This window comes from Lepidochelys kempii, chromosome 1 (assembly GCF_965140265.1).
Source record: "Lepidochelys kempii isolate rLepKem1 chromosome 1, rLepKem1.hap2, whole genome shotgun sequence".
NCBI classification, from domain to species: domain Eukaryota; kingdom Metazoa; phylum Chordata; order Testudines; family Cheloniidae; genus Lepidochelys; species Lepidochelys kempii.
Genome location: NC_133256.1, coordinates 350,368,835 through 350,379,104, shown reverse-complemented (window position 1 = coordinate 350,379,104; position 10,270 = coordinate 350,368,835). Strand labels below are relative to the sequence as shown.

Genomic DNA, 10,270 nt, shown 5'->3' with positions numbered 1-10,270 from the left:
TACTGGCTGGCTGAGAGTCACGTCTGACTGCGAAGTTGGGGTGCAGGATCCTCTGGCTTTCCCAGGAGCCCCGCCTGAGCAGACTCGCTGTGGGAAGCGCACGGAGGGGCAAAGGATGCTGAATGCTCCGAGGCCAGACCCAGGAAGGCAGAAGCTGTGTGAGCTTTGTGTCCTGCAGACAGGCTGCTCACAGGAAGGAGACTTCCCCGGAGTCCTGCCTGGCTTCATGGGGAGCAGTTCCAGAGCATCGCCCGGGGACTCCGTGACAACTGGTGGTAGCGGTGGGATGTACTGCACCCCGTGGACAGCACTTCCTGCAGTAAGTGACCGGGGAGCAGTAAAACGAAGGGGGATTGACGAGGACCAGGTGTGCTGAAGGCTCAGAAAGGAGCGGTTTCAGGAGACGGTTAACCCCTGGGAGTGTGTGACCAGCGAGAAGGACTGTGCAGTAATGGGGTCCCCCTGGGGACTGCAGTGAGCAGTCTCAGGGGCGGAGGAGCCTGCGGCTTTACCCTGGGAGAGAGAAGGACTTTTGCAGTAACAGGGTTCCCCTGAGGATTGCAGCAAACAGTCCCAGGTGCAGAGGAGTCTGCAGCTCGACCCTGGCAAAGAGGTGGTGACCTCGAGAAGGGCTGGCACACTAGGGGTTCTCCCTGGAAACCGTGGGGAGCTGAGAGCACGCAGGCCTATGAGTCCACAACAATGCGGGAAGAGCGGAGTGATGGCCTGTCACCATCTCCTGAAGAAGGACATTGTAACCCTGTGCAGAAAGAGAGGGTTGAGCAGAGGAAAGTTCACCAAGGCACAAAAAGAAAAGGAGGACTTGTGGCACCTTAGAGACTAACCAATTTATTTGAGCATGAGCTTTCGTGAGCTACAGCTTATGCTCAAATAAATTGGTTAGTCTCTAAGGTGCCACAAGTACTCCTTTTCTTTTTGTGAATACAGACTAACACGGCTGTTACTCTGAAACCACCAAGGCACAGTTCATTGTGCAGCTGGAGGAGGATGAGCGCTCTAAGGAACAGATTCCTGACCCCAACTGGGGCTATAGCAGGATCTGGGAGCAGCTGGAGTGGTAGCCAGGCATCCCCAAGACTCCTGTCCCCAACCAGACGAGGGTCTTCACGATCGGGTTCCCCATCCGTGGATCGGAGACAGACGGGATTGGAGCTGAGTCCGAGAGAGCAAGAGGACTGTGAGAGACAGCGAGAGCCCGAGAAAGAGCTGCAGAAGCAGCAGCAGCATGAACTGGCGGTGGTGGGGTGGAGAGGCCTAGGGGACCTCCCAGGGCTGAGTGGGGATAGACCCCAGGGTGCCAGTTCCGCAGGGAACCTCGAGACTAAATTGCTGCCCCTGGTTAAGGAGGAGGGGATGTGGATGCCACCTCACTGCCTTTGAGCAGGCTGGAGATTTGAACCAGGGGGACCCTGCGGAAAAGCCCCGGTGTCTAGCTCCCTAGGACATAGACTCAGTGAGCCAGATGGGTGGGGAGGTGGACAGGCTCCCACTCCTGACCCCAACCTATATGTCTGGGTGGAGTTTCCTGGGGTCAGGCCCCTCGGACCCACAGTGGGAGCGGAAGGTGATGGTCAATGGGGAGACATTCCTGGGGTGGCAAGACCCTGGGACAGAGAGAACTGTTGTCAGGCCCTGGGTGGTGCAGCCTCAGATGCTGAGGGGCTGGGTGAGCTGAGTGAGGGTCCCAGGGATGAAGCCCCTCGCCCTGCCTATGGCCCAGATCCCTGTGCAGACCCAGGAGGGGTGGGGATGGCTAGTTGTTGGGGTTCTCCAGGATATCAGCTGCGAGACCCTGTTGTGGGGTGACTGTGTCTCTTTGGGACAGGATCCAGGCCCTGCTCCGGGTTTGAATCTGAATCCAGGGAACCAATCTTTGGAGAGGGAAATGGTCAGTGAAAATGCAGATGACCTGGCTGGCATGGGGGAGGAGCTGCTGAGCTCAGGCTACCTGCCTGCCTGTAACCAGACCCCTGGGGCTCCCTGCCCCCTTGCACACCGGAGAGGGGGCTCAGGCTGGCTCTATTCCAGTGAGGAAAGCAGGGAGCTCACTGCCTACCCCACTGGGACAGCAAGGGCAGCGCTGAGTACAGTGGGAGCTGAGACCCCAGCTGAGTGGGGGAGACACAGGCAGGGCAGGGGATCTGTGGGGAGTGGCAAGGTGCTGGGTAAGGAAAGTCTGGATGAGCCTAGGCAGCCTTGTGAGCTGATGGCTGTGTCCAGTCAGCAGGGTGGGAAGGCGAGGAGAGTGGAAGATGAGAGTCCCGGGACCTTACCTGTTAGCTGGGTGGAGAAGTGGGACAGTGAAGGAAACGTCCCTGTGTCTGTCAGGGGTATTGACTTGCCTATGGAGGGAGCTACCCTGATCTCCAAGCAGTTGTCTGTGACCAGCCTTGTGTGCTGGGACAAGGGGAATGAGATCCCAAGCTGTGGGTCTGGGAAAGGAGAAAGTGTGTCCGGCTCTTCTTTGTCTGTGGAGCAGACAGAAGGGGCCTTTCAGCCTGTGACGGTTGAGGGTCTTGCAGTTGTCTCAGAGCTAGTTCTGGATTCAGCTAAAGCCCAGGAAGGGAAGGGTCCTAAGTTTGTGTCTGCTCGGGAGAATGGCCCTGTAACTAGGTCACATCCAGTTAGGGTCTATGTAAAATCCCAGAGCCCAGACAATTCTGGTGCTTGTATTTTGCCTGTTGCTAGTGTGTTGTTGGGAAAGGGTGAAGCAACTCTGTCTAATCAGGGTGAGATCCTAGCCAGAGCACAAGGAGAGCATGAAGGTGTGTGATTGTGTTACCTACTGAGGGGGTGGAAACCTGTAGCAAGAAGGAGAAGATTCCTTAACTTGTGTGTGGCAAAGGAAAGGAGAATGCTTCTGACCTTTTATCTAGGAAGTCTGTGAGTTTGCCTGAAACGGGATTGTGTAGAAATCCGTCTGATGGGCCAGAGGTAATTCTGGATGTAAGGGAGACCCAGAAAGAGTCTGTTGTTGCTCAGGAAAGTGTTCCTTTAGAGCAAGCCCTAGGTAAAGAGGGTAAGAGCAGAATTTCTGGGAGGGGTGAATAGTTGCATAGAAAAGCCCTGAGGAAAGGAATCCTCATGGATTCTTTGCAAGCAGTTTACTGCAACTGAAGGGCGTGAAAGTGATCAAGAACGTTTCAGTTCCTAACAGCCAGAAATTGTCTGTTGTGAATGGATCCACTGACTTTCCTTCTGAAAGATCCAGTGTGGAGAGCTTTGAGAAGGTCTCAGATGGAGTGAAAGCTGTTAAGAAAGTTAAACAGTCCTCTAACCAAGTGTCTGTGTTTGGCCAGCTTGTTGGGGAGAAGACCCAATCCCAGTTTGACCCCCTGGGGTTTTGGGGTGGCCAAAGGGCACGGGCTGCATAAACCTTACCACCTGTGGCCTGCGAGTGCTATCGACCACCCCCGACCTAAGGGAGGGCATGAAACTGGAAGGGCCTGGTGTAACTCCTACCAAGGAATGGGAGAGATGCTGGGGCATCCATGGGAACGTTGGTGGCTTTGAACTTCCCCAGGTCACCGGATAAAGTGACCCCGCTCAGTTCGATCTCGAAGGGGAGAGAGATGTGACGAAGTGGGACTGTTCTTAGTGGTTCCTCTGAATAGTGTGGGAGTGCCTCAGTTTCCCCTATGCAGTCCTTAAGTATCTAGGTGGTGGGGTAAGGGTGTATGATCCTTGCAGAGCCCTAGAGGGCAGGTGTGTGAAGAGGTCTGGACACAGAGAATGGCCGACACCCTGTTTCCGGGCAACTGGTGGCCTGGCCCTTCCCCCCTGCAAGGTGAGAGCTAAAGGGTTGGCGAACAAAGGAATCCGGTGACCTCCTGGCCCAGGAAAGGGACAAAGCCCAGAGGAGGAGGGGCTGGAGGGAGTTTCAGTTTGGGGCTGGCTGGGTCATGGAGTGAAGGGCAGACGTGGTTGTCTGGCTCACTGCCCCCCAGAATGGACCCAGCTGAGGGGTCCTGTTCTCTGCACCTGCAAGCTCTGTGTTAGACCATGTTCCTGTCGTCTAATAAACCTTCTGTGTTACTGGCTGGCTGAGAGTCACGTCTGACTGCGGAGTTGCAGGGCAGGACCCTCTGGCTTCCCCAGGAGCCCTGCCTGAGCGGACTCGCTGGGGGAAGCACACGGAGGGGCAGAGGATGCTGAATGCTCCGAGGTCAGACCCAGGAAGGTGGAAGCTGGGTGAGCTGTGTGTCCTGCAGACAGGCTGCTCACAGGAAGGAGACTTCCCCAGAGTCCTGCCTGGCTTCATAGGGAGCAGTTCCAGAGCATCGCCCAGGGACTCTGTGACAGGCTGTCCCTCTGAGAGCCCGGTGCCCCTGCAGGCAGCCTTGCCCCCAGCATGAAACCCAGGCACCCCTGAGCTGGCTGGAACGAACGCACACCGACGGGCCCGACTCTGGACAGGACCTGGTACTGATCGGTGCTTTAGACCAAAAGCGCTAAGACACTTGCTGGTTTCTCTGAGCAAATTGTGCCCGAGTTTTCCAGGTCCAAACTGAAAGGCAATGAAATCCTATTGTTGGGGAGATTGGAACAGCACAGCTGCAGAGGAATTAACTTTACTTCAAAGCAGATCATAGAAGCAATAAATACACATGTCAACAAGCGAACAGGTCACACCTCCATGGAGTTTTCCACCAGCCCCAAGTCACTTTGGGCTGGGTGGGACCTTGCCGCTTTCAAGTCATCCAGAAGGAGTGATACTAAACCTCTGTTCCCCTCCCAACAGGCGGAGTGGGCCACGTATGTAACGCTCCCCCGTTTCTTGGCCCAGGAAGAGGACGCTAGGCTCCACACCCCCCCCAGACGCACAGCGCCACAGAGAGGCCACTGGGTCAGTGCGGCCCGTTTCAAACTTAAATTAAAATATATAGAGACAATAAATAAATACTGGAAAACTGCTCCAGGCATAGACTTCCTACAACAAAGGCAGGATGGTAGCTCCTGGATAGCCGGGCATGGTGCTCCTTACAGGGGAGCAGGAAACTTTTCTCCGAAATATAGACAACCGTTCAGATTACAGACAAACTGTGTTTGCAAACTTCCAGCGGCGGTGAGAGTTCTCAGGCCTCAGGATTCTGCTCCTTGCTAGAAGGACAGCGAGGAGGATATGTCCTGGCACCAGGTAAAGTCCTTGGTGCGTTTTCTCTCAGGGGAAGAACGGGTGGGAATGAAAATTCTGACATTCAGAGCAGCGGGCCAGAGGTCGTGCTCTGAAGCTGACTCACGGGAGAACCTAGCACACAGACGTCCTGTTCTAGGCTTTCAGTCAGCTCGTGATGCAGCCGTTCTCCTCTAGCAGCGCTGAATGTGATCCAGATGTTTGACGATGCTGTGCAGGCACTTCTGGAGCCGGTCCAGCGCCACCACGGCGGCCGTGTAAGGAGAGGTCGTCAGCAGCTCGGTCAGATTCCCCAGGGCGTCCAGGTTAGAGGATTTGTGGACGGTGCAACCGAGGTGAGAACCCAAGGTCTGGATCAGACTCCGGAGGTTCTCTATGTCGTTGAAGATTTGTGCTACTGGCATGTTTTCCATGGGCAGGCTGGGGAGGATCCTCTGGAATATCTGCAAGGTCTCGTCCATGGAGTCTAAGCTCTCCAAAGGTCGCTCTCCGGGGATGAAGTCAAGCCCATTTATCTTCAAGTTCAGAGGGAAGAGCTGCATGGAGGAGAAGGCTAGTTAGCCGCGCTAGCGCAGGGCTGCCCTCTCTTCTCTACAGGGGCTGTTTGGCTAAGGACTGTGGCACTTCTACGCTCCAGGGATCAGCCCCGGCAGCTCAGACAGCTCTAGAAAGGTCTGCATGCTCTTCCTTGGGACATGTCAAACAAGGCCATCACAAAGGCGTTGGGAAGGACACGCCAGCAGCCGAGGAACGGATGGGCCCCTTTGCTATGCTGCCTTTGAAGGCACTCTCTGCAGCATGTGTGATGTGGGGCGGGAGGAGGAAACACATGTGCCATGTGTCTAGGTCACAAACAGGGGCTTGCTCTAACTGCCTCCTGATGCCTCCTGCCCTGGCTTCAACCAGAGAGTTACCTGGTGGGATTCCCCCAAGCAGAGGCAGATTACGGTTTCATGGGGCCCTTGGCCAGAGCAAGGGGGGGGGTCCTCCTTACCCCTTCCATCTGCGGTCTCACCCCATTCTGCCCCCCCACCACTGCGGCTCCACAACCACTTTGCTCCTTTCTGCTTCCCCGCCCCCAGACCAGAGAAGCTCTTTCCCCACCATCACTGCCCCAGGGCTGCAGCGGGGAGTGAGAGCCCTGAGGCCGTGGCAGTGAGCGAGAGCACCTCCAATCCCGGGGCCAAGGCCGGGCTCCGGGCACTGCGGCTTCCCCTGACCCACCCACACGGTGCTCCTGCCAGGGCTCCGGGCTTCCTCTGCCCAGCAGTGGATTTTTTCCAGGGCCCCACTATTGGCCGGGGACCCTGGGCATGGGCCCCGTTGGCCCATTGGCTAATCCGCCACTGCCCCCAGGTAGGAATGCAGCATGGTGGGCCGTGTCGGGGCATACAGTGGCAAAGTCAAGTGAGAGTTCACAGCACCTGGCAGGAAATGGCTCACTTTGGGGCTGCAGGAAGGACGGGCAGTTAAACCACAGAGCCTGGGAGCTGGCTCCTTCTTGCCTCTCTGCCACTGTCATGTGACCATCCTTGGGCACCTCCTAACCTGCTCAGTGAGTGCCAGGGGCTTGGAGCATCGAGAGCCTTTGATGGGAGGTCTGAGGCACGCACGGAGATCCCTGGAGCAGTGCCTCGGGGGAGAACTCACCTGGACAGCCAGCCTAGGCCTGGGCCCCTCCGTGCTAGGGAGGAGAGGCGCTGAAGGGTTTGGAGCAGAAGGCAGATGATGGAAGTAGCACATACTAGGAAGTATGTGTGTGTTCTCTGGCTCAGAGATAAGGACAGCAGCCAGGATGTGACACCCCAGCTGCCTGTGCTCAGCAGAGGGGAGTGAAGGGCTGTCCCAGGGAGCAAGGGAGATTTATACTGACCCTCGGGGAAGGCTCCCTTCCAGCAAGCTCAGGGACAGTGGAACTGTCCCCCAGGGGAAGGGACTCAGGGCGGGGTGGGCAGTTACAGACTCGTCGACCTGGCACCCGCAGTCATCTCCAGCTTTGATTCCCTGGGCCGGATGCTCAGCTGGTGGGGCCCACTAGCTTCTCTAGCTACCACCAGCAGAGGTCCTGGCCCCAGGAGCCTGTTCGTGCCCCGAGGGTGAAATACAGCAGTGCCGGGAGAGGAATCGTTCTGTGAGCTGACCCGATCGCCCCACTGATCCTCCACCCAGCTCGCCCCGACGTACCTGGTGCTCCTGGATCCGGGCTATGATGGTTCGTGTGAGGTTTTTGGTGTCGGCCTTGACCTTGTCGATTTTCACCGGCCGGCTGTAGAAGAGAGGCAGCCAAAACCAGAGCAGCCCACAGAGCGGCAGGCTGGGACACCGCATTTTCCTCCCACCTCCTTTGCTAAGGCCCTAAACAGGCAAGAGCGATGCAAGTTAAACAGGTGTTTGCAGACTCCCAGAGACATGGCCTCCCAGGAGGTCTGAGAGCTGTGGGGTGCTGCCCCATGCTGGGGCTGCCCTCCTCTCCAATGGGGCACCAGGCCATCAGATGAAGGAGCAACCCCCACAAATCTTCTTCTGGCTCTCAGCTGGGTCTTTTAACCAAGCCCTGGAGCCTGTGCCAGTCGAGCCAGGGGTCCCAGCTGCTGACGAGGCACCTGGGGGCGTTGCATTGCACAGGCACGTGCAGGCCGTCTGCACCCCCAGGGGTTAAAGCAGCGTGACACAGGACAGGGAGGTGAAGGCCTGCAGCATGGTCTGTGCAACACACCTTACACTCGCAGCTCTCCATGGGAGTGTGGAGCAAACGTATGAGTGATTTGGGCTGCACCTACCCGAGATCGGGGCCTCTGGGGCTGGGGGCTGCGCATCCCCGGGGAGAGACAGGCTCTCCCCAAAGAGCTGCCAGGCTGGCTAGCCAGGGGGTGGGATAGAGAGGAGTTGCTAGGCCATAGCCCTGATGGGGAGTGGAGGGATTAAATGGCTCCCCCATGCTCCCAGGGGCAGGGTGTGTCAGAGCTGGGACCTGAACCAAGAGCTCCTGACCCCAGTCCAGCCGTCAGCCACAAGCCCACCCTTCACAGCAGTGCTTTGACCCCAAGCTGTGCTCAGGCAGAGAGCGACTCCCTTCCGCTCCCATGTCCTCATCTTACCCTCTCGCGGGCTTGGCGGCTGCCTGGGCACCCCTCCCCCCTCGCTGTGCATTCTTTTCTCGTTCGCTGGTGGCCACAGGCCCGTGCGGCTCTGCACCGTGCATGATGTGTCAAGGTTTCGGTTTGAGATTCCTGGCAGGGCTCCCTGCCCTGTGGCCTGCAAAGGCTCGGGCTGAGATTCCCGGCAGGACTGCCTCTTGCTGAAGAAGTGGTGGCCAGCAATCGAGTATGCACCCGGGGCCCCGGCAGGCTTGTGTCGGGGTTGTTGCTAGCCTGTGCCAGGGTCTATGCTGCCACATCTGCACTGCCATGGGCATTGCACTAGCTGGGTTAAAGCGGGTCGAGGGGCCCTTGGCTCGCAAAGCTGGACAGAGCTGCCTGGGGGCCTGGCGAGGTCCTGTCTCTACTGTGCAGGCAGGCGCCATGAGGTCAGGCAGTAACATCACCTCCGCTGTACAGGTGGGGAGCTGAGTTTAACCGACTTGCCCAGGGCCAGACCCCAGATCTCCCTCATCCAGCCCAACACCTCCACCACCAGACCTTCCCCTTGGCAAGGGGACCACGTGGTGTGGAGCAGAAAGGTCGAGCGCATGGGCAGTCAAGACAAGGGGGACACAAGGCCAGGGGGACGTGCGGCCACTGGACCCCAGCACCTGGCTTAATCAGGCACCTTTCCCCTAGCAGGAATAAACCAGGCCTAACAGTGAAACACAACTGGCTCACCGTCTGCAGCCAGGGCTTCTCACAGCCCCAGCATCTCTGTGTGGGGAGAAGCAGAGCAAGGGACCTGGTGCAGAGAGCCAGTTAGCACAGTGCTCTGGGCCTGGGCAGGGACACTGGTTTTATACCTGGCCAGGTAAAGTCCCCTGGCAGCTTGGCAGGGCTGAGATAGACCCCAGTGTCCTGCTGACAGCCCCTCTGCACCCCCCAGGCCTCACGCTAAGCTAGCTCCCGACTCCCCCCAGCATGGGTGAGAGGAGACTCCGGCTCCCCTGGGACCTCTTGATCCCAAGCCGCCTTCCAGACCTGGCTGTGTGGCACTGGGCCCCTAGCTCACTATTAGCCTCCCCCACCTGGTCACTTTCCTTGACCCTTTTCTCCCATCTTCCTCCCTGTCTCTCCTGCTTCCTCCCTTGCCCTGAGCTGCGGCTTCTCAAGACCCCCTTGGGAGCCCCCTGTCCAGCGGGGCTTCAGATCACCAGGACTATGGGGCTCCTTCCCCACACCTCCTTGGTAGGGGTGAATACTGTCTTGCCCTACATGATACACCCCCCCGCCCCCCCCCGACAGCCCCATTAACACAAAAGTGCCACCTGGCACTCTCCCTGCACAGACCTCCGAGCCTCAGTCCCATTTTGCAGCAGGGGAAACTGAGGCACAGACCGGGGCTATGGCTGGCAGAGCCAGGCAGGGAACCCAGCTCCCCCGAGCCCCTGCCCTACCCACGGGGCCACCGTCCACCCCCGCCTGGCAGCTTTTAAACTCCATGGCCCCAGAGAGGCTCCTTCCCCGTCCCCAGCCAGGGCAGAAGCGCTGGGCTCCCGCTGCCTTCCCCCTGTCGGGGCTGGGGCAGAGCAGGGCAACCCCCAGCTGAGCTGCGGCGGGGGGCCAGCCTGGGGCCCAGCGCCCCGGGCGGGACGGAGGGGAAGGGAAGGGGGCCCCCACCTTACCTCCCGGCTCCCTTCGCCCTCCGCGCTGCGCTGGCTCCATGTCGGGCCGGGCCGGCTTATATAGAGCCGCGGCAGCATTGCACAAGGGTTACTCATCGCACCCCTCCTCCGCTTCGCCCGGCGCTGCAGAGCGAGAGAAGAGCCGGGCCGGCGGCAGCGCGGGGCGCCCCGGCCGTCCCACCCCCTCCGCCGCCCCCCGACAGCCCGCGGGCCGCGCGGGGGGCAGACGCGAACCCCGGGGTCGCCCCGCCGGCTGCTGCTGCTGTCACTTGATCAGATCGCGTTAATGTAACTTCTCCCCTTCGACTTCCCGCTTCCTCTCGCCTTGTGTACGATAAAGGTGTCCC

The 10,270-nt window shown here is 58.8% G+C and overlaps 1 protein-coding gene across 1 annotated transcript; it reads right to left on the bottom strand.

The window, feature by feature from the left end:
• Positions 1-4,585: 4,585 nt before the first annotated feature.
• LEP (leptin) lies at positions 4,586-9,954 on the bottom strand. Its single transcript, XM_073332325.1, has 3 exons — positions 9,924-9,954; positions 7,340-7,510; positions 4,586-5,691 (listed from the first exon to the last, which is right to left on the bottom strand). Exons 2-3 carry the CDS (start codon positions 7,481-7,483, stop codon positions 5,329-5,331), a joined length of 507 nt encoding a protein of 168 aa, XP_073188426.1. The 5' UTR covers positions 7,484-7,510; positions 9,924-9,954; the 3' UTR covers positions 4,586-5,328.
• Positions 9,955-10,270: the final 316 nt, after the last annotated feature.